The following is a 26,461-nucleotide window of genomic DNA, read 5'->3' as shown; positions in this document are numbered from 1 at the left end:
TCCTCCCTCCCCACCTCCATCCCTCTCTCCCTCCCTCCCTCCCTGCCGCCGGAGCGCCCGCGGCCCGCGCCCCTCGGCCTCCCCCGCGGCCCGCAGGGAAGAGGATGGCGGAGAGCGAGGCCGAGACCCCGAGCACGCCCTGCGAGTTCGAGAGCAAGTACTTCGAGTACAATGGGGTGCGGCTGCCGCCCTTCTGCCGCGGGAAGATGGAGGAGATCGCCAATTTCCCGGTGAGGGACAGCGACGTCTGGATCGTCACCTATCCCAAATCAGGTAGGCGGGCGGGCGGGCCGGGGCTGCCGCGGCTGCCGGGGCGGCTCCTCCTCCTCCGCTCCCCGCTGGCCGGGCCGGGAGCGGGGGCTGGAGGTGCCCCGGCCGCCCCCGCGGGATGTGGGGGCCAGGCCTGAGCCCGTTCTCCACCGCGGGTGTGCCCGGAGACGGTGCCCCGTGTCCAAGGATGGTACCCTGTGTCCGGGGATCGTACCCTGTATCCGGGGATGGTGCAGTGCCCCGTGTCCAAGGATGGCACCCTGTATCCGGGGATGGTGTCCTGGATGCAGAGACTGTGTCCTGGATCCGGGGATGGCGTCCGCTGTCCGGGGATGGTGCCCTGTGGCCAGGTGTGGTGCTCTGTGCCCGGCAGCCCCCGCAGCTCTGCAGAGTTGAGAGCCCGTCCCGGGCTCGGAGGGGGTCGGGGCCCTGTGGGGGCTCACGGGGGATGGGCACACCGGGCCCAGCTCTGCCCCGGGACCCCGCCGGGCTGCTCCCGAACCGCTGGAGGGTGGCGGTGCCGCTCCGGGCAGGGAAATCCCGCTCAGCAAAGATGTCGAACGGGGAAGGGCCATGGCATCACTGCAAATATCTGCGTGGTGCACAGGTTCGCTGTCTGCTCCACAGCCTTCCCTCCGTGCTGCGCTCCCTGATCCTTCTGGGAGAGCATGTGCGCCAAGTACGTTCTTGCTGCACTGTCTGAAACACCAGAAAGGCCCCCTGGTCACAGTACAAGTGAATGTTTTGTCCAGTACATGCTTCCTTTGGCTGTTGCACACCGTTTGGGCGTCTGCTTGTAATGCTGTAGTCTTGATTTTTTTATCCTCTCCGTTTCCAAGCAAAAATATTTAAAGAGAATTACCATGGATGTAGTGCTGCCTGCAAGGAGGCAGACAATATGGGAGCTTTGTACCCCACCTGATAAAATCAGATAAACTCTTTTGTGAGTGCATTCTCGAGTGACTTTTTTCCTGACAATGAGATAATCTCTTTCTAGGAAATCCGAAGTCCACTGGAGATAACAGATGTCAGCTCTGTAAATGCCCTTGTAAAACGATGTTTCAGTATTGTAGGTTTCTCACTTACTTCATTGTTTGTTGTGTGAATGGCTAATGCTTTTCAATTTCCTGGTGTGCTGCTTCAAGTATGCACATTTCTACAAAGTAGCATCTATTTAGCTTTTATAATTTCTCAAGCAGTTTCAAACATTTGTCTTTACATTTTTTTACATTTTGTTGCTGACTATGCTCTTAAAGACTGGCAAGACCTTTATAGATAATCCATTAGATAAGGGAAAATGTGAAGATGGATGCCTCTCAAAATACTAGGATTAGGAATAGACAGCTACTTTTAAATTGTTCTTTTTAATTGTCTTCTTCAAGATTTATATGGTGCATGCAGCACCAACTCTGTTAAATTGTTTGTGGTTTAAGATTTGAGTTTTGAGAATATTAGGCTACAGTGTTCCTGTGTTAGATTTGCACCCCAATTTCATAGTGGCATCTTGTTAAATATCTTCAGCTAATCTCAGCCAGCCACAATATCATTAATAGCTGGCAGTAGCTTAGTTTTGATGGCTAGGCAGTTGGCCATGGAAAGCCAGCTTGCATAATCATATTTAATTTGCTGGTTTGTGCATATAGCAACATAATATTTGATCTTTTGGGGCCCCAGTAACAGGGAACTGCCCACTCAGAAAATGGACATGCTGCAAGAGGATTTACTGGCAGTCACTGGGAGAAGGAGGAGATGGGTGAGATATGGGGCATCAAAACTGAAGGTGCAGTATTGTGTGGATGAGCTGGAGGAGCAGCCTTGAGATCAAAATAGGATTTTATTTGCCAGGAAAGAGAATGCTTGGGTGATGAGTAATCTGATGTCCTTGTTGAGGGAATAGGCTCTGGACAATAATAGCATCTTCAAGCTCCACATTCTTGTAGCCCAGAGTCTACCAAGACCCTTGGAAGTTTGTTTTGTCAGCTGCTCCTCTGTGGCTTACAGCTTATTTAGGGCTTCAGAGGAGCTGCTGGCTAGGGACAGGCATAGCAGCAGAAACTGGGCTTCTCTAGGATGGTTCCCACTGATTTAGCCAAGGTCATGCAGAAAGTCTACGGCAAAGCCAGGAATTAAATCCAGAAGCCCATTACCTAAACTCCAACTTCATCTTGCTGCTTCTGTTCTGCTTGTTCTGGTAACATTCAGAGACAGAACATGGCTGAGACCACTTATCTAGTTTCTGTGAATAAATTGTGTTTGAACAATAGTTCAAGAAAGAAAAATGCACCAATGTCAAATAGGTCCAACAGAAAACTTTCTTCTTGTTCCTAAGGAAATCAGCTTTGTTCAGTGTAGCAGCAGCTCTCCATCTGCTCAAACTGTGGAAAATGCCCAAAAAAGTCTGTTTGCTGGATGTGTGAGAGGCCAGAGCCTATGGCTGCAAGCAGAAGGCTCCAGCAGTAGCTATTGACCATATGGTGGCTTATTTGGCAAAGAAAATCCACAAGTGGCCAGGACTGCTTCAGCTGTCCCAGGGACTGGTGAAGTGGTCTGGAAGCCATTTGGAAGCCACTGTACACTGCAGGAATAGACAACGCAGCTCCAAACATGCGAAATGGAGGCGGTGCTTGGAAATAGTTACAGTTATTGGTAAATTGGGAGTGACCCAGGAAGAAGCTGTTCCAATAATGGTAGAAAATCAAATGTACCAGTGGCCTTACTGGCAGTAATGTAATAAGCCTAATGGAAAGTGACTCTGCTTTAATGTGATTTCCACTGAGGGATGGCTGAATAGTGATATCTCTTATATCTTTAATTATTCTTAACACCTCTGCCCAATCAATGGTAACAGCTTTTGGGAGCTTCTGGACTATGAGAAACTTTATGCCTAAAACCCAGAGACTCAGATATATGAATGTGTGTCTGTGTTTGTGCAAATGGGAGTCCTGTAATTATAGAAAACCTTTTTTATTGTGATGCATAATTTAAAATCAGGTGTGCTACCGAAGAAATGAAGTAAAAAGTTTCATCTTCCACATAACTTTGTTGTCTAGAGTGGGCAGGCTGAGTGGGACACACAGATTTGCAGGAGAAATGTGAACCAGAATGCTGTTCTCTATAGTGTGAAATAACTGGAGCTCACACCACAGACAAGATACAGAGGCACTGTTTATAGGGAGCACTGTGCCTCTGCCACAACTTGAGCTGAACCCTCTCATCCTGTGGATTTCCTGTGCCCTACTTGAAAATTAAAATTCTCATCTGTGAGCTTAAGCTACAGAATTTATGGAGAAGCAAACTTTTCCATGGTGTTCCCTCAGTCACCATGCTGAGAGCCAGGTTAGCTGTTTGCTAACATCAGTGATTTCCGTGGAATTAAATCAGTCCCTAAAGTGTAGTGTTTGGTTCAGGTTCACTCAGTGTTTTATTGTGCCTTACAGCGTCCCCTTGGCTGGATGTGATCTGTCCATGTCCTTGCTCAGAAGTGGTGCCCAGCAGCTCCCTTCATACCATCTTGTGTGTGCTCTAAATGGATGTGCACTTGGTCTTCTCGGGTCAAAACCCACAAGTTCACGTCTTTTGCAAAACTGGTAATTTGAGAAAGTGATTTGTTTACATTAATAATGAAGCTCTCTCTCCCATGGCGATTATTTTGCCAAATAAGTTTTTGGACTTCTGTGTGGAAAAATGTCAACTATTGAGCAAATATCAGCTTCAAGTCCAGCCAGTTCATGAGAGCTTGCATTTGGTGCCAGACAACAGGTGAAAAGAGCAAATGTTGTCTATGGCCTTACCAGTCTGGGGGTGTCTTTGTATAGATTCTCAATTTCCCTTGTAGCACTGGATTTTTGTAACTACCCTTTGGCTGCTAGGGAATATGATGGCTCTAGACCTTTGCCCTAGTGAAGTGCCAGCAGTGATTTTGTGGGTCATTCCAAGGACAAGCTTTCACGTGTGTGTATTTACTGAGTTCTCCTCTTTGGAATTCTTTCACACTCACCTCTGGTGTTACGTGAAATGAACCAGGGAAAGTCAGTTTGAGTTGTCCATTTTGTAATTTGTTTGAGAGGTTCTGTGTGTACAGGTCATGCCTGGGGCAGTGCACTGTGTGCACGGGGAGGTTCTTTGTTCTCCTCCTGTTCTGTGTGCCTCTCCCACTGTGTGCACAACTCTTTTATTCTCCTATTTCTAGCACTCCTGAATCCAACACTCCCTCTTGCTGGGTCACCAGTATGTGCCAGTCCCTTCCTTGGCTCATGGAGGAGCTCTGTCCTTCCTCTCCCTTACAGTCTCTCTGCATTCTTCCATGGCCCATTTCCCATCCCATAGTCCCTGTTCTGTTCTTCCCATGCAGGGACTCTGTGTGCCCTGAGGTTTTCCTCTGTTATGGGGAAGGAGTTGTTTGATGCATTGACCATTACAGCTATGGCAGGGACAGCTGTTAAACTGTGGGATACACTGGGCACAGTATAATCAGCAGTTTTCCTCTTTGTGTGATTCCTCAGTAAAAGTGATAGACTTCAGCTCATCAACATCAAAAATACTGTTTGATTAGACTCAGCACTCAAAAGTTGCTGCACTTGAGGCAAAGAGAGGCTTGAACCATTTGAGCTGTGGACATACGTGCTTTTTCTTTGGATATGAAGTTGGTTTAAGAATTTCTTATCTTTGGCCTCTTGTTTCTTCCCCTTCCAATGAGCCTTAGCTGTCTGTGGGACCATGTTATAAAACAGATTGGCAAAATCTTGAATAAAGAAATACATTACAAAGAAAATGTACCAAGTAAGTATGCCAAAATCTTGCTTTGTTTATCTTGTTCAATCCTACTTTTCATGTTTTCCACAGACTGTAAAAATCTCCGGGAAATGAGGTTATATTTCCAGGTGAGATTGGTATTACTGTATTTCACAGTAACAGTCTTATTATTCAATATACAGAGTATTGCTGCTTGACTAAGTTCCTGTGGCTGCAGATACCCAGATGGGCACAGGTCAAGCACTGCTGACAGTCAGTCCTGATTTGCAGAGTCACAACTGAGAGGAGAATCAGGCTGAAGGGTTGCCCAAGGATGTTCCTGAGCTGTGGGAGCTGTCAGAGGGATGTGTGGCAGCTGGGTGGATTGCAGAGGTCTCCCTCCTAATGGCAGGTCTGAGTGGCCTTTGTAGCAAAGGCTCCTCAGGGGACCCAAGCATCCACATGTGTTAATTTAATTGACTTGCCTTGATTTCAAGTGTTCTCATATGGAACTTCTCCCAGCAGTTTTGTTGGCATTATTTTAAAAAACAGCTTTGCAGTTGCAAAAGAGCTGGATTCTGCAGTGCTGGATTTATAGTGCTATAGCCGCTGCAGACTTTTGTTGCCTTGGGCTTAAACCGTTTTCATTTAGAGAATTAATGCAAATGTTACTGGCCCAGAGGCATGCCTTGAGAAATCATGAGGGTGGCTTAAAAATCAATTTTTTACACAAAATACCTTTGGGATTTTTTTTTTCTTTCACCTCTGGTTTTTGAAGCAATATTATGCTCTGTGACATGGAATGATGAGAAACCTCTGTTAGTTTCATGAATCTGGATGAGCAAGTTGATACCTTTAAAACCAGAAATAGAGCATGGAACTTTTTCTCTCTGACAGTAACATCGCAGTTATTTGGTTTCTTTAAGCAGTGTATAAAGCTCAGATATTGTTCTGTTTTAATGACAGATGAATGTGCATCAATTCCCATACCAGCTGGCTAGAATGAATGCAATTCTTTTTCAAACAGGAAGGGAAGAGCAAACTGCATTGTGTGATAGAGATATGCTTTGTGAGCTGTCTCTTTAGGGACTGGTGGACAGGATCTGTATTTGAATCTGATTTCATGTTCTTGATGACTGAAATTGTGTTCCTTCCACCACTGAGAGGAGTAAATACTCCACAGCCTAAACTCACTCCATTCAGGTGCAGAAAGTGACTCTGGTGGATTATTATTTCTGGGGGTTAGAGCCACTGGGTTCCTGTGCTTTGAAAGTCCTTCTGAAATGGGGTCTATCTTTTTATTTATATATAGCTCAAAATACCTTCAGGTATTGACTCACTCTTAAATGCTGCTAGGTAAAGAAATTATAAATAAAACTGTAAAAAAATAAGTAATTTAAGACAATGTTTAGTTTGCCACTGATGCATTTGACTTGATTTCAATGTGAGTAGAATTGGATAGGTCCTTGTATGTCTCAAACTTGAAATAAAAGCAGAAAAAAAAATATCTGTGGTCAAGGGAAACTCCTTTTATTATCCAGATAGCAGTGTTTCTCTCATGACCCTTTTATCAATCCAGTCAAGAGATGTTACTAGAGGCAGAACAAATGGTTCAGAAGACGAAGAATTCTCCAGTTATTTAATAGGTTTTGCTGGGTCTTTTGCAAATGCTGCATAATCTCTTCCCTGCTGTTAAGTATTGCAAAACTCAACCTTTTCTTTTTTTTGTAAACAGGCATAGGAAAAAAAAAAGAAAAAAGGTTTTACCCTGGGTAAAAAGTGTATTCTGAACATGTGAAATAATTTTTGATTGTATTAAATCATAATGACCTCAAAAACTAAAGAATTAGAAAATTATGTAGATCAGCCAGACCCACCTGCCAGTCATTCTCATTTCATGTTAATGTTCATTTGTCACAGTGAAGATATTAATGAAAGGAAGCAAAGGGCTTAATTTTTTAATTCTTATTATACAGTCTAATTAAATTAAGGGTTTTCTCTTGTTGGGTGCAGTGGAGGCATGAACTGTACACAAGGAACCTCTCAAACACCTCGTGCCGAGGGGAAGGAACAACCCAGTTTTGTCTCAGAAATGCTGCTTTAGAAGTGATACAAGCATTGGGACACTGGGCATGCAATGTGACTTCGTGGCTGCAGATTCTCTGACCAGGGATAAATCATGTTATCTTTTTGTCTGTGTTTTCCACTGAATGTGTTTCTTTTCATTTTTCATGTATAATGGTAAACAGTTCTCATGGGCAAACACATGTCACCTACCATATATATTTTTTTCCTGTCAGGGAGTTGTGCAGAGCCAGAAGGGCCCCCCTGAGCCTCCTTTTCTCCAGGCTGAGCCCCCCCAGCTCCCTCAGCCCCTCCTGCTGCTCCAGCCCCTTCCCCAGCTCCGTTCCCTTCTCTGGACACGCTCCAGCCCCTCCATGTCCATTTCTTGTCCTGAGGTTCCCAGAAGTGCCCCAGGATCTGAGGTGTGGCCCCAGCAGTGCCAGCCCAGGGGACAGTCACTGCCCTGGCCCTGCTGCCACACCATGGCTGGCACAGCCCAGGTGCCACTTGTTGATGCAAGGCCATGAGAAACACAGCTTAACCATGCAGTCCAAAGCCTGTTTACTGCTTCTGTGCAAAGTAGCACAGAACAGCTACAGGCATTGCTGAAGCTGGATTGCTCTCTGCATGCAGAGTAGAAATGCACATTAGTAATGATAAATGCCAGTGCTTATATGGGATCACCAGTGCTTTCTGTCAGAAAAAGTGTCTTCTCTTCAACCATTTTGCTACAGCACTGTAAATCTGTTGCCTGAATGGGAAAAACCTTGTAACAGTATTAAAATGATAAAATAAAAAAGCAGGTCTTTATTGGAAGATTACAGGTTTCCCCATGGTTATGGGCACACCCTCTGTCAGATTTCCACAATTTTTATAAGTTTCACAAATGATGATATCTAACAAATACTGTCCAATTAGAAGAGCAGTTGGTTAGGTAGTTTTCCCCAGGTTCTGTCCTGTTAGAATTGGTTCAGGGGCTTCTTTGCCCCATTTCTTGTTGTATCTTCTCAGATTCTGGTTGAAAAACAAAATGTCCTTGAAGGTTCCCTTATTGAAAATCAGTCTTTCAGGAATGTTTTAGAAGATTACCTTATTGCTCTAAAATCTAAGAGAAAGGGTAGGAAAAATACCAGGAGCTATATAACCATGTATTATCAGTCCACAAAGCTATGAATATATGAAAAATGTATAAAAAAGCTAAAATTTTAGGCATCAAACCCATGGTGATATTGGTTGGCTGATCCCCTTTTGTACTCCCAAACAGATCTCTTTCCATTTCTGATTCTGAAGAGCAGCAATGGAAAGAGTTGTTGCTGGCTTAAAACTGCAGTCCAGCTCAGTGAGGGGGGACATAGATACCTTGAGAAGAATGGTTTTGCTTAGTGCAGCTATAACTTGAGTGGGATTCTGTGTGGGACAAAATGCTTTACTCCTTGACCTTAGACAAGCAATAGCTGACTGGACAGGTTGTGGTTTTTTTAATGTATAACCTGTACCTGCAGCTATACCTACATTATATTATTGCTGTGCTGCATTCTTGAAACGTGACCACCTAATATGTGCAAATGCACATTTTGTGTAGACAGGTCTTGCCTAACAATTTTCCTGAAAGGGTTTGAAGCTGAGGCAGAGAATTGCCTTTTGAGTAATGACAGACGTCTTCTGACATTATTTTGTGGGGAGAGCCAAGGGTATGAGATCTACCTCAACACAAGTGGCTATTAGAGGTGCCCTGTTGTTCTCTGATTTCTGATCCTACCTCAGTCAGCAGAGCTTGCTATGAAGTTCTGTATTTACGCACAGACCATAATATGACTGTAGAAGAGAACACAGTGATAGAGTTGTCCCAGAAATCAATGGAGCTGGGGGTAACTATGCAGTTGTTTTCGGTGCAATGAAGTCCTTGAGTGTGATTTAAAAACCCAATGACTTGTCATCACAGCAAAGTTCTTTCCTGCATTGTTGTCCTTGGTACAGTGTGTGAAAACAAAGGGAAATTAGGCACAGTGGGAGGACTTTCAGCTGGAGATTATGAGCTCCTGCTGGGGTAATGTACTATGCAATTGAGGCATGTTTCTTGATATGGGTTCTAAAAAGATGGGAGAATGGAACTGCCAGAGGATACAAGAGGGCTGGCTACAGCTGAGCTAACAGCTTATTGTCCTGGGTTGGCTTTAGACCTGGTCAGCCTTGAATAGACATGGAAAGGGGAAAAAGAAATGTCATTCTGTCAGAGCAAGCAGTCTTATTGGCTATTTCTATGTTCCTGCATGTTGTATGTTATGTTTTTTTGGTCTAGCCTTATGGATGTTGTGCTCTCTTTAACCATGAGAGCATGTTTGGTTGGTGAGTAGAAACTGGAAGAAAAATTAACCCAAGGATATGGGCTTTTAAGAGTCTGCTTTTAAAGGTGCCTGTGCTAGTGCGGGGTTGTTAGTGCCCTTGGCCTGCTGTCCATCATTCCTGGTAGAACAACAATGTGCAGAGTGTTTTGAGTGGATGCATTCCGATTTGTCCCACACAAAATTTGCTACATGAGTTGATGCCAAAAGTAGATATGGCAGATCTAATTTTAAGTGGATTGGAGCAGTTTGTGGGAAGTTACTCCATTAGTGTTGACACCTGGTGCAAGACAGGGTGTGGATCCACAGATACGGACAGCCCAGCTAAAGCTTCAATAGAAGAGTGAAACCATTTTCCCTTTGAATATCTGATACCAAGAGATGTCTGTAACCAGCCAGTAGCAGCTGTCTGTGAAGGACCTGTGACAAAATCCAGGACACCTGGATATGATGAAGTCATGGATGTAGGGACAAACTTGAAGACACAAATCAGGACTCTTCAATCAGAAAGCAAAACAAAGGCAAACTTTTGGCCTGTTGATGTTTTTAACAGTAGATCTATCGACCTGACTCACAGTTCTTAGAGCTGTTAGGATGCTACTTACTCAGCCCTTGCTGCAGAGCTTGTCAGGATGTTGTGGATTATTAACAAGGATAGAAAATAAAGGCTTTTTGCCCCAGCTCTCCTCAGCAGAAGACCTCTGCCAGCAAGAGCCAGATGAGCCTCTCTTCCTCAGGGAATAGATCTCTGTGGGTGTGGGTTTGGCTGTTCCACAGATCTCCCAGAGAACAGGTCCTGGTGTGTTTTATTTACTAGTGTTGCTGCAGTTTCAGGACCCAGCGTGCTCCTAAGGAGGTGTTTTGCTCCAGGCTGGTGTTTGGTGTGGGCAGTAGTGGCTGCCTGCCTGGCTGTGTGGGTGAGGCTGCCCCAGCTGTCAGTGCCAGGTCCCAGACGCTCTGTGGTTGATGTGCACTTCTCATCCTGTCCTCTGTTGAGTAGTTAGTGTGCTAATGTAAGGGAGAATCACGACTCAGGCCACTTAAAAAAAAAAATAGTACTAATGCATTAGCCAAAAATAGCTCTGCTTTGTAACCAGTTCATTAAAGCAGTGCTTTAGGATACTGTATTGGACATAATAGCAATAATTCTGTGCATAATATGTGTGTGTAAACAGTTTGGTGACAGCATTTTTAGCAAACAGAAAGTAGGTTTTCCTCCTAAATAGAATGGGGTTTCATAGTGTGCTGTTTATAGCCTCTGGCAAAACATACTCAAAACACAACTCAGAATTAATGGACCCATGTCTGCAGAATTTAGCCCATTGGTTTTGGTTCAAAAGCTGGTAGCTGTAAGAAGAAAAATAAATGATTATGAAGTCTAAAAATCTAATACTGTGCTTACTGAATGTTGCTGGAAGTTGTGTGTTTCATACTTCTTTTAAATCCAGTCTTACTTAAATTGTCCCCTTTACTTTCAGAAGGTCTGAATTCAGGCTTGTTGTGTCCCACAGACTCCCTTGATGGTTGCCTATTGACTATATGGCATTTAGGCCATATAAGAGGGGCATTAGTCTTAAAGGATGAGTAATCAGTCCTTTCTCAAAATTGGGCCCTCTGATAAATATTTAATTGGTCAGTCAAAAGAAATAGTGTGGCAATATAACATCACAATTTCAGTTTTTATTCTGAATCCCCAGTCTCATTTAGAAAAACAGAAGAATTGGAAAATATGGTATCAAGGTATATACATTATTTTTATTTTTAAAATGCTAGTCATTAATGAAAACCTCTATTTGTAAGCCAGGTGGAATTCGAATTTGTAGGAGAACTTCAGCATATAGACCTCAAGAGGAGATACTTTAATGTTTTGGAAATGTTTTTTTTTTCTTCTAATGGAAAATCTAATTTTCCCTCCAGTATTGTAGGGTGAGGATGAATCTGTCATACTGACCTGAAGATTTACACTGCAACTGGCCAAGGAGGAGTGATTTGCAGGCAATTAGAACAACAGTGTGAGGCTCTGCTGTACAGCACTTACAGACCAGTCTGGCAGCTTTGGCAGCCCTCACTTTTAATGAGCATTTGCATCTACCAATGCTATAAAAAAGTTATGAGTCATAATGGATCTGCTGCACTGGATTAGCCAAAATTTGGTCAAGCTCTGGCAGATCAAACAAAGTACAGATAATTGGGGTTGTAAGATTACTAGCATTAGTATTTCTTTATTTTAAATTTCCATGTGGTTCCATACAAGGAACGAATAAAGGGAACATACCGAGGCCTTTGCATCCTTAGGCTGCAGCTTTGTCCTGTCTTAGCTGATAAGAGAGAAGAAACTGAAAGAAACTACCTTAGAAACCACCTAGAGAAGCTAAATTTCACTGGAAATCTTATGGTTTTATATCTGCCACTTGACTTTGAACACATCTGTGGTACCTGGTGACTTCATAGGAGTGCCAGTGGCCAGAAAGAGTTGAGAGAAGCCAGAGAACATCTGCACTAGAGAGCATTTCTCCCTTCCACAGTGACCAAATTTGACATTGAAGACATGTAACACAGAGAAGGCAGGAGGATTGGCTGTGGTGTTTCCGAGCCGTGTCTGTCCCCCTGTGCTGCCTGGCTGCTGCTGCAGCAGCTCCCGAGGAGCAGAGGCAGAGTGGCCCTGGTCTGACTCTGCTCCTGCTGCTGAGGCACTGGCCATGGAAAGGGCACCAAGGAACAGTTCCCAGTCGCAGGGACTGCTGGGGTGTGGTGGGATTTGTAATGAGTCCTGGGTCCTGTGCATCATAAAGTAGCCCAGGAGAGCACAGTGCATCCCCGCCAGCAGACTCCTGTTATGCAGGGTATAGAAATACAGGCTCACAGATAATATTAAAAGGTCTCCTAAAGACACCTGCAGATTCTGGCAGGTAGTAGCTTCTCAGAGCGGTTTCCCACCCCCTCTCTTTCCAGATATTGTGTGATAAACTGGAACGCTCTGTTCTCCTGAGGCGTTTTATTGACATAGCAGAGGAGCTTGTCAGGAAGAGCATTTCTCAGGTACTTTGCACTGAAGTTCCTCAGATGCAGACTGCCTCCATTTTAGCTGGAATTGGATAAGTGTTCATGAATTCCATGTCTGTTTTGGCAACATGACCTTAGAGGTAGCAGGGTGAGCAGTCTTCCTCCTGAATGAAATGCTACAGATGGAGGAAGAAAGGGTAGAATTGCTGGGAATTTATTAATGTGGCATTCGGTGCCTCATGTCCAAAGGCTGGCAATTAATCCTGTTTTTCAGTGATTATCCTATTGTGTTTATCCTTCTGTACCACCCCAAGTGAGGTGTGCATGTACATGTGCAGGTGTTCAGCAGCACAGGGGGGAAGCAGTGAAGATACTGGAGATGCACAACATCCATTGCCTTGGCAGGGCCAGAAATGTAGGGGAACACCTTTTCTTTTTTCTTTTCTTTTCTTTTCTTTTCTTTTCTTTTCTTTTCTTTTCTTTTCTTTTCTTTTCTTTTCTTTTCTTTTCTTTTCTTTTCTTTTCTTTTCTTTTCTTTTCTTTTCTTTTCTTTTCTTTTCTTTTCTTTTCTTTTCTTTTCTTTTCTTTTCTTTTCTTTTCTTTTCTTCCCTTCCCTTCCCTTCCCTTCCCTTCCCTTCCCTTCCCTTCCCTTCCCTTCCCTTCCCTTCCCTTCCCTTCCCTTCCCTTCCCTTCCCTTCCCTTCCCTTCCCTTCCCTTCCCTTCCCTTCCCTTCCCTTCCCTTCCCTTCCCTTCCCTTCCCTTCCCTTCCCTTCCCTTCCCTTCCCTTCCCTTCCCTTCCCTTCCCTTCCCTTCCCGCTTGCCTCACCTTTTTCTTCTGTCCAACTGGTATCATTATTTTCCTTTTTGTTAGAAAGTCTCTGTGACATTTAAATCTGGCCAGGCTTTGTGATAGACTGGGATTGCTGGCATTATTCACATAATCTCCTTTGATATTCTCAGTTTTAGAAATTTACTCTACTTTGCATCCATAAAATGATGGTTCTTGCAAATCTCCACAGAGATCACTAAGTCAGCTGGGTCAAATGGCAAATTTTTGTATGTGTTACATACAGGTGGGGATGCAGCAGAAGACTCAGATCCCATCACACTATGGCATTTTAATAAATTCTGCTACCTCAGGTCTAGGCTTGGGCTCTTCAGTTTTTGGATAGGTACAGTATCCCACCTTATTTGGCTTTTCAGCCAGCTGGTGTTCCCAGGGTTGAAGATGTTGCCCTAGCAGCCAGGTCTGGAATTTGGGCTGCCTGTTGCTAGGTTAAGTCATCTTCCTAAACCAAAAGAACATTTAGCTCTGATACATTTATCTGGAGTGGGTTTTGGTCCTAGCCGAGATGTGAGGAGGTCATATCTATCTAATTATACTTATAAAAGCTTTTAGATTTTTTTCTTTTTAAAAAATTAGGCATGTGATATTTTAATTTGTTCTTTTAAACAGGAAGCCAGGTCAATGATAATTTTTTTACCTGGAGCTTTTGGAATTTGTGTGTGTGGTAAATAATAATTGATTAAGGGTGACAAGTTAAAAAAAAAATCACTGTTCCCTCAAAAGTTAATTCCCTAGTTTTCATTTGCATTAAGACCCTGAAATTATGAAGCATAGTAACTTGAGTGCTAGTGTGGGAAAAAAAATCAGGCTAAAAAAAAAATCAGGGAAAAAATACAGTGACTAACAAAAGAGAAAACTAGCATAGAGATCATGGCTGAGGGAAACTGAGATGAGTAATCCTGCTGCAGGTGTAGGGAGGAGAAATTCCAGTCTACTGGATAGTCCCAGCATTTCTCTTTCAGCGTGTCACTGGTTTTGGTAGAAACACTTTTAGATGGAGATTTTTGAACTTCCAAAACCCCCACTTTGGATGGGAAATATGTAATTTCCCACCTCTGCAGTTCTCCATGGATTTGACAGCAGTCAAGCCAATCTGGTGCACAGTCACAGGTCTCTGGGCATAACCAGGTAAGGGAGTGCTCCCCATGGGGGCTGTGCTCCCTGTCCTGACTTTTAGCTTTTCTAGTGGACTTTGTGGAGAGCTGGTGCTGCTCTCCCGAAGGTTCAGTGTGGTTCTGCCTCAACCCTGCAGCCTTTCTGTATTCAGAGGCACAACAGAGATGGTAGCTTTCTGCCTAGAGGGCAGCTGAGCAATGAAAAAGTAGTTTATTGTGTATCCCCACAGAGTTAATTCTTTTCATTTCATGAAAATAGGGCTGCTGTGACAGCATTTCTCTTTGCAGGTGGAATAGGAAATACTGAAATAAATTATGGAGAACCAGGGTGTTTCCGGTCAGAATAAATATTTAATGAGAACAAGGGTTGTGCTCATTCAGAGTCACAAGGACTGATACTAAAGTACTGTATGAATGTTGATTTGAATGCATAAAATATATGCTTGAACTTAAAAATGCAGAGTGAACAGCCTTGGGGGCAAGTGTGTATTAAGTGTGTGACAGCTGTCTCTGTGGGTGATCATAATATAAAAGTGTCTTTTTTTTTTTTTTTTCATGTCCCAATCCTTTTTAATTTACCCATCAATCAGTAAGGGAACAGTGGAATCTTGAAGTGCTTACTATCCAAGACAATTCTTGGAGGTGTGTCTTCTTTGACATTGTATCCAGGCTGTGTTCACTCCAACCATTGGCCTCACTTAACTGTTTCTGTCTCGGATTAAAAAATAAACAGACATTTATTTTTTAATATAATAAAAAATTCTATTAGAGTTTTAGGTCTTGTATTTTGGTGGTGGTTTTTGTTGGTTTTTTTTGGTTTTTTTTTTGTTTGGTTTGGTTTGGTTTGGTTTTTTTTTTTTTTTGTTGTTGTTGTTTTTGGGTGTTTTTTTTGTTTTTTTTTGTTTTGTTTTTTTTTTTTTTTTTTTTTTTTTTTTATTGGAACAACATACAGGATTGGTACAAAGGTGCCTGTTTGTGTGTACAGTCTTGTTAGTTAACATGAATTAACTAATGACTGTTACAAGTGACTTGCAACTCACAAATTATTTTCAAATGGTCATTGATCTCAGAGTTTACAGCTCACCATTCCACAGGCTGGGATGCAGGAGAAGGCTTGGGCTTTGTAACCAGTTCTGGAACCATCACTTGTTCCTTTAGGCAACACGAGAGAGTGGATAAATCCTGGTCTCATTTCCCTTACTGCTCACAGTAAATAATTATTAATGGGTTAAATAATGGGTCTGTTCTTTTGCAGTTTCCAGGGTGTCCCACACTCTTGGGATCTTTTCTTCTGAACTGTGGGGTCCCTCCCCTGGCTGATTGTGATCTCTCCCCATTCTGTTCCTCCATCTCACCAAGAGCCTTTCTCTTCATAACCCTCTGTCAAATATCTCTGTTTTGAGGGTTCCTTACCTGCCTGAAGGTAAAGTCATTTTGAATAGTTTCCCTGTCCAAGGCCCTAATTGAAGCACCTATTAATTTTCCAAAGTGCAGTCACTGGCCATGATATTTAATGGGTGCTTTGTAAATGTCCTCAGAGTGGGGAGAGATGCATAATTGAGGTTTCTAAAGCTTGTGACTGATGTGTGGATGTATTTGGGGCTTTATCCACTCCATAACCTGGAGGCATAAATAGACTCTCAAATCATTGCATAACTGGGACCTTGCCTTCAATTTAGAATAAAGGTCTCTCAGCACAGTCACTAATGCATTTTGTGAACTTGGATGACCTCTGTTCGTCTCATTTTTTAGTTCCTAAAATGGAAATAGTAGTGTTTTGCCAAAGTAACATTTACAGAGGTAAAACCTTTTGTTAAATGCTTTGCAATTCACAGGTTAAGTGATTTGGAAACAGAAGTGTATTTAAATTGTTACTGAAGAAAAAAAAATCTCAGGTCTTTTGCATGGAAGATCTACATGTATTTAAAAAACCAAGAGAGCTGACATACTACAACAAAACAGTAGTAATAGACTTAGCTCACAGCAGACTGTTGAGCACAAAAGTTGCCATTATTTCTCTGTTTAGGTCTCCCTTCATATGGCTGTGTTTAGATAAGAGCTGTAATACAATCTGTTCTCTCTCATTGTTTGGTTTGTGCAGGCACAGGCTTGCTGCAGGAAGTGGTGTATCTAGTGAGTCAGGGAGCTGATCCAGATGAGATTGGACTAATGAATATAGATGAGCAGCTTCCAGTCCTAGAGTACCCTCAGCCCGGTCTGGACATCATCAAGGTACAATTTATTGCAAAGAAAGTCTTCAGCATTTGGGTGTCTTTTTCCTCAGTTCCATGTTTATCACTTCATTTCACCCTGTGTCCTTCTCGTCACTGGACTTGTTTAGAATGTTGCAATGATTCAAAGTGCTAATAGGTCATTTTAAATTGCTCTTACTAAGCTTCATTTTGTTCTGTTTAATACTTTAAATGTGTCTCCATGTCCTAAATATCTTGGCAGTGGGAATCAAAGTTCCAGGCCTCTCCTGCTTATGTAAACGGGAGCTGGCCAAATGAGGCAAATTTGCTTTGATTCCTTCCCTGAATTTGTGAAAGAGTAACTAGAAATGCAGCTATCCATGCATTTGTATTCCCATTGCTCTCACTTTACACATCTCAGTCTTTAGATCCACAGATCCTGGCTCTCTACAGACACTGTAGGGTGTAGTTTGAGGGGTCTGGAATATCCTCCATGAAATTCCACAGTATTAAGAATCCCTTGAAGTCCAGCTGTATGGCACATAAGTGTGATCTTGTCCTTGCTGTAGCCACTTCTGACAGAGTCATGTCTTGGAATTTTTAGGATAACTATACAGGGCCATCCTGTAACAGCTGCAGTGCTGCTTGGACTGAGCAAGGTGAGGCTGGCAGGGATAGAATTAATCTGCTTGTGGTCAATGACAACGGCATGCTTCAGCCTACTTTAGGCTGAGAGTATTTAGAGGTCAGAGATTGCTCTTCTTTTTCATCTGTGATGCCTAATCCAGCAAGGCTTCAGTGCTACCCTGCTGCAAAAAAGTGGTGGCAATAGTAAGAGGTGTAGTTTGAGATTACACATTCTTCTCTATGCCATGTGCTAGCAGCTTGATTCAATATGGATTAATTCAATTTTTAATAGCAGAGCATGATTTCTGTCATGAGACAATTTTGTATCAAATTACAGAAAAAGTATTGTTTGAAAGATATCCACACATTCAGATTTGGGCCTAATTCTGAGGATAAAATAAAATGCAAGGGAAAAATTTGGAAGAAGTCAGGGGTCATGTTTTCAGAACTTCTAGTATTTTTCAAGGATTTTTAGTGGAGCCATCACTAGAAATAAAGTGAGTTTGATATTGGGAATCTTCAACGGTTATATCTCTTTCTGAGAAGGTCCTGCAAATGGACATGCTTTGAAACAAAAGGGATAAAACCCCAATATGACAAAATCCCCAACACATTATCTAACCTTTTGATATTTAAAAACCAGATGTAACTCCCTGACCTGATTTTGAGTCGCAAACTCCTGTTAATTTTAGGAAGTGAATTTGTGAATAGAAACCAGTGTAGTAGAGGGCCTCAAGTGTGCCAGCTCAGGCCAGCTCAGGATGTTCCCTGGAGCAGTGGTCAATGGGAAACAATTCTCCCTGCTTTATTTTAGGAGCTGACGTCCCCTCGCCTCATCAAAAGCCACCTGCCCTATCGGTTTTTGCCTTCGGACCTCCACAATGGAAACTCAAAGGTGAAAATGAGCTCGTGTTTGTCTTAACTCTGCTGGCAGCAGTCATGTCAGTGCTTTGGGATGAGGCAAAAGCTTTCAACAAGATGATTTTCCCCCCATCACAGGTAATATACATGGCTCGAAATCCCAAAGACCTGGTGGTGTCTTATTACCAGTTCCACCGCTCCCTAAGGACCATGAGCTACAGAGGAACGTTTCAGGAGTTCTGCAGAAGGTTTATGAATGACAAGTGTAAGGAGCTGTTCTCTCTGCACACATTTATTTTCATCTCTACGTTCCTTCTGCAAGTACAGAAGTGAACTGGATAAAGGTGCATTTGTTTTGCATATACAGCAAGGAGGTTGCTACGGATAGCTCTGCAGTGATTGAGATCTGTCCATGCAAACTATGAGCCGGGCTTTTTGTAAATATTTGCCTTACAGTATTTGACCCCCTGGGTTCAGCACTTTGCCACCCAAACCGGAGCAAAACTCTGGTGTACTCTTCTGAAATTCAGTTTTCAGGCTGCCAGGTACCTCCTAAAAAGGGGTGAATACTCCCAGCATCATTTGATTTCGGTTATGCCTCACTATCAGCTACTTCTCAGGAGTGTTTCTGGTCCTCAGGATTGGGGTTATTTTCCTGGTAATTCCCTTAATATTTAAATTTCAGCCAAAAATTCAAGGCTTATACCTTGGAAATTAATACAAAATTCTCTAATTTGCATGGGCCTTATCTCAGCCTGCATCAGTGAGCTCGAGTGAGACCTCATGAGCAGGCTGCTGCTGCCTGAAAAATGCAGCTCTGTGAGGAGAATAATAACCAAGGGACTGCCACACTCTAGCTAAGGAAGAGAAAAAAGTCCTGCTGCCTTTTATTTCTCTGCAATATCTCCTCTGATACCTTAATGTGACACTGAGAATTCACCAGGTACCTTGAGCTCTGAGAGCAGGATCTCCTCTAGATCCAGAGCAGCAAACCTGGAATTTAGGGGAGCTGATGCTGAAGGAGCTGTGTAATACCAAAGGAAAGAAAAAAGTAAAGCCTACCAATGGGAGGTGATTTAACAGGCCTAAAAACCCCTTTGCTGCTCCTTATCCTGCAAGCTTGAGCAGGATTAATGCTCTCCTCCCACTCCAGCCCACCTTCAGTTTTCCATTTGCATTCCCTGGGAATGCAGTGTTTGCCTGTAGCTTCTGATCAGGAACTTCAAGACCAGAGACATAAGAAAGACATGTTAGAAGGTCTTCTAAGATAGAAAGGTTGAGTGCTCTTTTCCATGTAAGTATCCCAAGAGTTATTTGTCTCTTTATCTTGGAGCAGCCACCTGACTTTATCACAACCTCCCAGAGCCAGTAAAACATCACAACATGTTCCATGGCCATAACTGTACAAATGGGAGGTTTGTAATGCACAGGAAATTTAGTCACTGGTAGCAGAGAAAAATGTAGAATGCATTTCTCGAGGGGTTGCCTTGTAATACTGGCAACAAAAGAGATTCTTGAGGTTGTAAATACCAAGTACCAGTTGCTGAAGCTCTGGTAGAGACACATAAATTGACTGAAATCAGTGCAAATGTGGACTTAATAATCAGAGAACTGGAAAAAAGTTTTGGGGGAGGGTTAGGTGTCCCATTACATGGGTCAAAATGAGATGCTCTCCTGGGGCTATGAACCACTCCAGTTCTTTCTTTTTTTTTTTTTTTTTCTTTCTGAAAACAGCTTAATAACCAAAGTGTTCATTTTCCTCATGCCAATCATAATGTTTTTGCAGTAGGGTATGGTTCCTGGTTTGAACATGTGCAAGAGTTTTGGGAACACCACATGGATGCCAATGTACTTTTTCTCAAGTATGAAGATATGCATAAGGTAGGTTAGATGTAGCAAAATGGTGTTTTTATCACATTTAGTATCCTAGTTTTTAATACGTAAAGCACAAAATTACATTCTTATGTCCATATTTGGGATCCCTAATGCCTGATACCATTTTTAAAGCGCTGGCTTTAAAAATTCAGTAGCTTGTTTGGACTTCAGGCATTTTCATATCCATATTAATTTACTGGGGAATCTGCCTGCATGTATAGGCACTGAACTACCTGCAGGGAAGGCAGTGATGTGAAACTGTTCAGTACTTGCTACACTCAGCCCTGGGCATTCTTTTAAAATAAATGTCTTGCTCTATGTGCCGTATCAATGAGGGAAAAAAAATATAATCACTATTTTGTCCTCTGTATTTGGCATTTATTGGAATTATTTGGTTGTTCTTACTGATTGCTGAGAAACAAATCTGAAAACAATGAGAGTATGATCATGTAGCATAAGGTAGATATAATTATTGAGTCCTTACATTATGCTGGCTAATAAATCCACTTAAATCAGAAATCTAGTGGAAATACTATGTATTTCTTGTTGCAGTAATATCTTTTTGACAGCTAATGAAAATACTTCAGAATGTTTATTTGACTGGACAACTAATGCAAACATAGGCAAAACCCAGGTCTTGTTTCTAAACCTGTAAGAAGAAGAAATCAGAACAAGACTCAGTAAAGCTGGGTAAATGATAATTCCAGCTTTACTGAGCCTTCTGATGGAGTGGGATTCTAAAAGAAGGTGTAATACAATGAGAGTAAATAAAGTTCAGTCAAAATCATTTCAATTCCATGGTTTTGAATAACAATGGATTCCTAGCTGTGCTCACCAGATGGTGGCATCACAGCTTCCTTCCACTTCCTGATAAAAATTACTGTTTTGTCCTTGCAACTCATACTGAGGAACCCTGGAACTCTGGAGATGTAAATTAATGGTTATTCTCAGAGGCCACCTCCCCAGATCCTTCCCATCTACATGAATGCAGTCCCAGAAGCTGAAAAAGGAAGAAGGGCTCTCCTAACATTTTTAGTCATTTATTTGACTAAGGTCAAAATTAAAGTAACTTTTAAATCCTCTGAAATGCACTGGTATTCCAAAGGGATCAGGGCAGGGTGTTCCCTGAAGTGGGAAGCATCACAACTGCTTTTCAGTTGTCCCCTGTTCCAACATCTGAAGGTTACATGGCCATGCTTTCTGCCAGCCTGTCTTACTCTAATTGTTCAGAATGTGTTTCTTTTCAGCAAATTGGAAGGTGGCAAAACTTCAATGCAGTAGTGTTTCTGCAACTTCTGCACTTGTATTTTTCATGCTCACCATGATATAACTTACTTTGCAATATTTAAACTAATTAAAAATGTGATTTTAATTATTGCGAAATAACCCGGGTTTTAAATGGTCTCTTGCAGGACCTAGCGACAATGGTTGAGCAGCTGGTGAGGTTCTTAGGAGTTTCTTATGACAAAGCACAGCTGGAATCCATGGTGGAACACTGCCATCAACTCATTGATCAGTGCTGTAATGCAGAGGCTCTTCCTGTTGGCAGGGGTATGTTTAAAACCCACAGCAAAACTCTTCGTGGAGAAGTTGGCAGTGACCCCCGGGGTGTGTTAGATGTTGGCAAAATATTGCCATGTAAAGGATGGGAGGGAGCTGATTGTTGGCGCACTTGGGGGGCTGGGTTGTTTTGAAATCAGGTTAGGTAGAAGTGACTGAAAAGGATGGAAGAATCCAAGGTGAACAGGGTAATGTCAAACCACTCCATCCGTCAGAGAGTTTGTCTCACTTTGATGGATTCAGCTCCTTGTGCTGAGAGCTCTGCTCTGCTCCTTCTGACCTCTGGCATGCCAGAGCCCACACCATCTTACACAGTTTGTCCTGGCCTGAGCCCTAGGGTTTAATTAGATCAGGATTTTCAAGAATAGCAGATATTTCTTATTTGGAAGGCATAAAATTACAAGGAACCACAGTGTCCCTTATAAGCTTATTTTCATTTCTTACCTCAGCTGTTTAAAATGTGCTTATCTTCCAGATGTTTATTCTGGTGAGATTCTTTCTCTAAGAACCTGAAGGTGCCATGTGATCTGTTAATACATCTGTCCTTTGATAAGAAATCAAGTCCTTTCAGTTGCCTTTGAAAAACATAAGAGTGAACTTAGGCTCCCTCAGATTATTTTCTGTGGGCTGCTCTACATCACATTTAAAAATGAGGCAACCAAGTCAAGATGGTCAGTTCCTATGTTACCCCTACACATGCCTTACCCTAACCTAAAGTCACTTCATACACTAATTTAATCCACTACTACTTGGACCTTTCCCTTGTTTTCCACCCATAGCAGTGGTAGCACTTTATGATAGAGCATGACACATGAAGTACATGTTTATCATCACCACAAAGTTTCTCAGAGGAAGCAATTTGCAGGTTATTGTCCCTTACTCAGGGGTTGTGACAGGAATACTTTGGTCTTCTTCTGTGTATAGGAGCCTTTTCCATACTACCACTTTCAGCCAGCCTTCCTGTGATCTGCAAATTACACCGGCTGCAATTTTTATAAATTTTTATTTTTATTTTCAAATCTCTGATGAAAATGCCAAATATTACCAGTTCTTCTTGACTACTAATTCTGTGTTAGCTGGTTATTTATTCAATTATCACACATTTGGTTGGGACATCCCCAGGTCCTTGGATAAGGTGCTCATGTGGATGCAAGGCTTTGCAAACAGCAGGGTTGTGTTCTACTTGTTGGCCCACATGTAGCCTCTTATTTCTACTGTCTACAGATGTTTCAGAAAAAGGCCCTCATGTTGTAATAGAGAAGGAAGGGAGCTGCAGCACTTAATGTGATACTTTGTCATTTGTTCGCTGTGTGCTTTTTAGTATAAATATCCTTATTTTGAATTTCTTTTCTTTGCTGTCTTTGGCTTTTACAATATTTTGTTACTCCAGAATGTAGCTTCATTAGCAGTGCTTTGTTCCTTCTCTGTTCGTTTCTGTGACAAAGAATGGTGGCAATGACATGACAGCTGATTGTAATTTGTTTCAAATATTTTAATTTGTCATTAGTTACATTTACTTTATTATTTTGCTTTATTTTAGTTCTTCATATTTTTTTTCTTTTAGCACATTGATCTTTACTCTGAAGATAACCCTGAACTGCTGTGAAAGCAGAACAATGATTAGATATGTTACTTGTATTTGACTCTTATCACATCATAATTTACGCAGTTGCATGATTCAAATCATAAACCAGGTGGGTGACTTTTTGACAAGCTATCAATTGATATGGTAAAAAAAGAAAAGAATTATTAAAAACAATCCACTGTGTATGTATGTCATTTGTAGAACTTGTCATTTGTCCATATATGTTTTTGGGGAGACTCAGAAATTAAAGAATTTTTTTTTGCCAAGCAGAGGAAGAAAATACTTTATTATCATTATTGAAACAGGGTTTTGTGTTTCATGCTGTACTTTTTGCTGTTATGGTTGCCAGAGCAAGATTTAAGTTAGTATCAGGTATTTATGATTGTGTTTTCTTAATTTATTCTTTTACAAATATGTGAGAAAATTGTTGAAAACAATAAATGGCATTTTCGGTGTCAGGTTATTCTGGTCTTTGGATCCTGAAAAGAAATCAGGACCCTTTCATACCTTCAGGATTTATACAAAAGCCCTGCTTTCATAAAATGGCCCTTGCCACACATGCTATACCATCAGGTTAATAAGTAATATGTAGATGTTTCAGACAGTTTTGTCTTTGGTCTCAGTTATATAGTTTCTGCATAAAAGCAATGGTAATTGAATTAAATGGGTATTCTTCTTATGCATCAAATACATAATTAAGCTCCCTGCATGTAGCTTTGTTCTTGCTGTTATGATGAAACTCTGGTAGCACAGTCCCAATTCTCCTTTCATTTATTCCAATTGAACAAGTCTGGATTTTGTCTTTATCTCCAGCATAAATGAGAAGAGAATTTGGCTTCTCAGTCTGGTTATTCCATGGGGCTTATTCAGCCACAAGTAACCCTGGCTGACTTTGAGTTAAATATATTTTAGGCTGCATTGAAACAGTTGTTAGGGGGGCTCCTGCCTTTGGCTGGTAGGTTCAGCAGGGTCACCAGGTTATGTTATGTCATTGGTTGGGTTCCATAGGTTAATTCATATGAGGAAGGTGCTCAGTGTCCATATTGCATCCCCCAAAAGCTGTTCCTCCTGTTCAAAATTAAAGTGTCAGTGGCTCAGCTTGAGTACATGGCACTTGTTCTCTTTCATAGATGGAAATTTGTATTTAACAAACAAATATCTCCATGTTGAGAAATGGAAATTCATCTCTTGGACTTATCTCTAGACACAAAATAATAGAAATTAGCAATGAAAATATTATACTCCAATAGTCAGTTTTATACCCCACATTCTCTGTACCTTTTGGATAGTTCTCTAAGCAGTAGGTGCCAGAGGCATGGTGATTTTGAAATGTGTTCTTAGCTGTTGGAATTCTTAAACAGCCATAGCTTGCAATGAAAGAAGAAATCCACATTTAAGTGAGCACCCAACCCAAAATCTCTGATTCATTTCTGACTAAGGCCAGAGTAAAATGTTTCAGAGAAATATGAATTCTTCCTGTGTGACACTGGGCTGGTGCAGCTGAAGACGTGTTTTATTTGAAGGCTTTGCAAGGGTAGTGCCAGAGTAACTGAGTGAGACAGTGAACAGCTTTAGGTCTCATTAAGCTTTCAGAGAAAGCCCAGACTGATCAGAATCTCACAGCTGATACTTGGTGCCCAGCACAATTAGACTGTAGGTATTTGGTGTCCTGTTACATCCACTCTCTGACATGTATTCTTTCTCTGTGTTTCAGGACGAGTTGGGCTATGGAAAGACATCTTCACTGTTTCAATGAATGAGAAATTTGATTTAGTTTATAAACAGAAGATGGGAAAATGTGACCTCACATTTGATTTTTATTTATAAAAAATGCATGCATATGATATCCAGATATAGCTAGAAGTGCTTTATGCATTCATTTATTACCTGCTGGACAAACTACTGTAGCTATTATGTGTAATAAGATTTAAAGAAAGAAAAACAATCTAAGTAAACCATATCAGATGCAATTATCTTTGATCCTGAACAGCTGTTTATCTTCTAGTATTTAAGTCCTTTGTCCACATGTGAGAACTTCTCAGACAATACTAGAACATGCAGCTGTTATGGAATGTATTATATAGGTATAAGATATGTATAATATATGCAACTAGAATGTACACCTTTTCAGCCCCACATTGATTATTTAATGTTTTATAAAAGCTCGTCACTAGAACCGAAATGAACATCCGTAAACCAAATAAAAATTTATTTCTGAGGGAAACAAGTAACAGGCCAAAACAGTATGCTAGAATGATCTCAGGGGTTAATTGTCACATTTATTTTTATAGCAGGTATAGCCAAGTATAAATAAATCCCATTCCAAAATAGGAACTAATCCAAGTGGGGTTCACATTAGGTTCTGCACACCCTTATCTGTGTGATTTGAGCAGGTTCTGTGCACTGACACACTCTGGGAGAGGGCTTGTTCTGATTTACAGCTGTGATTGTCAGCCTGATCCCAAATCCCACCCATGCCTTTATGGACACAGCTCAGAGCTGACTTCTTGATGGAGGCAGTTCAGCTCCATGCCCAGGGACAGCAGATAGAAGATTCTTAAGCCCTCAGCTCTAGGTCACTCCCTCAAAATGGGGCTTAAAAGCCAGGAATCTGGTGCAGGGACTTTCCTGAAAAATCAGTCTCCAACCCATGTCACTTTGCTGTGTGAATTTCTCCCTGTAAGGGCAGCCCCAAAAGTTAAGGTGCTGAAAAAGCTCCAGTTCCACTAAAAGTTGAGGGCACTTAGCACTGCTTATGGGTTGTTCTCCTGGACTCCACCAGGCCTAAGGGGGAGATCTGTGCCAGTGTGAAGCAGGCAAAGGGAACTGCAGCATCCGAGGAAGAGAGTTGATGGATATGCCAGCAGGTGGGAGTATTGCACAAATATCCATGCACAATACATTCCAGGAATTGTTAGCCATGACTGATCTGGATTATAATCAGGATTCAAGTTTATTTCTCTTATCTTTTTTTGGTCTCTACACAAACAGCCTAAAGGAGGCTACTATCACTACAGAACTCTCCCAAATTATTTTATTGTTCCATTATGAAATGACATCTATGTTTTTTAGGTTCTCAGCTGCAGGAGGCCCATTTTTTGCTAGTCAAATGTTCAGGCTCACCAAAAACTATGAGGAAGGACTAGTTTTTAGTGTTTCAGTTCTGTTGGGAAACTGTCAGTTCAGCACTGGCAAGTGGTGTAGCATGATGTGGCTTGACAGCACTTTTCCTTGTATATTTGTGAGTGAAAATGCTTTCAGTGAAATTTTATTTCTATTTTTATATTTTTAGTACTGTATGAATATTAAGCACTACACATTATACTTCTGTGCTTGCTTGCTTACTGAATAAAAGATGTGTTCTGTGCATTGTGGCTGCTCATTTTCTA

At 41.8% G+C, this 26,461-nt stretch overlaps 1 protein-coding gene across 1 annotated transcript; it reads left to right on the top strand.

Annotated features, from left to right (window-relative positions):
* Positions 1 to 26,439, top strand: SULT4A1 (sulfotransferase family 4A member 1). Its single transcript, XM_058023500.1, has 7 exons — positions 1 to 273; positions 16,474 to 16,604; positions 18,006 to 18,086; positions 18,191 to 18,317; positions 19,839 to 19,933; positions 21,340 to 21,478; positions 24,787 to 26,439. The coding sequence occupies exons 1-7, from the start codon at positions 105 to 107 to the stop codon at positions 24,897 to 24,899; spliced, it is 855 nt and encodes a 284-aa protein (XP_057879483.1). The 5' UTR covers positions 1 to 104; the 3' UTR covers positions 24,900 to 26,439.
* Positions 26,440 to 26,461: the final 22 nt, after the last annotated feature.

This window comes from Melospiza georgiana, chromosome 4 (assembly GCF_028018845.1).
Source record: "Melospiza georgiana isolate bMelGeo1 chromosome 4, bMelGeo1.pri, whole genome shotgun sequence".
Classification (NCBI taxonomy): domain Eukaryota; kingdom Metazoa; phylum Chordata; class Aves; order Passeriformes; family Passerellidae; genus Melospiza; species Melospiza georgiana.
Note: the sequence above shows the minus strand (reverse complement) of the source record. Positions and strands in the feature narration are given on the sequence as shown.

Coding starts and splice junctions, on each gene's coding strand:
- SULT4A1 (XM_058023500.1), top strand. CDS start 105: ATGGCGGAGAGCGAGGCCGAGACCCCGAGCACGCCCTGCGAGTTCGAG. Junction 16,605..18,005: donor CCGGTCTGGACATCATCAAG/GTACAATTTATT, acceptor GCTTTATTTTAG/GAGCTGACGTCCCCTCGCCT. Junction 18,318..19,838: donor AAGGTTTATGAATGACAAGT/GTAAGGAGCTGT, acceptor ATGTTTTTGCAG/TAGGGTATGGTTCCTGGTTT.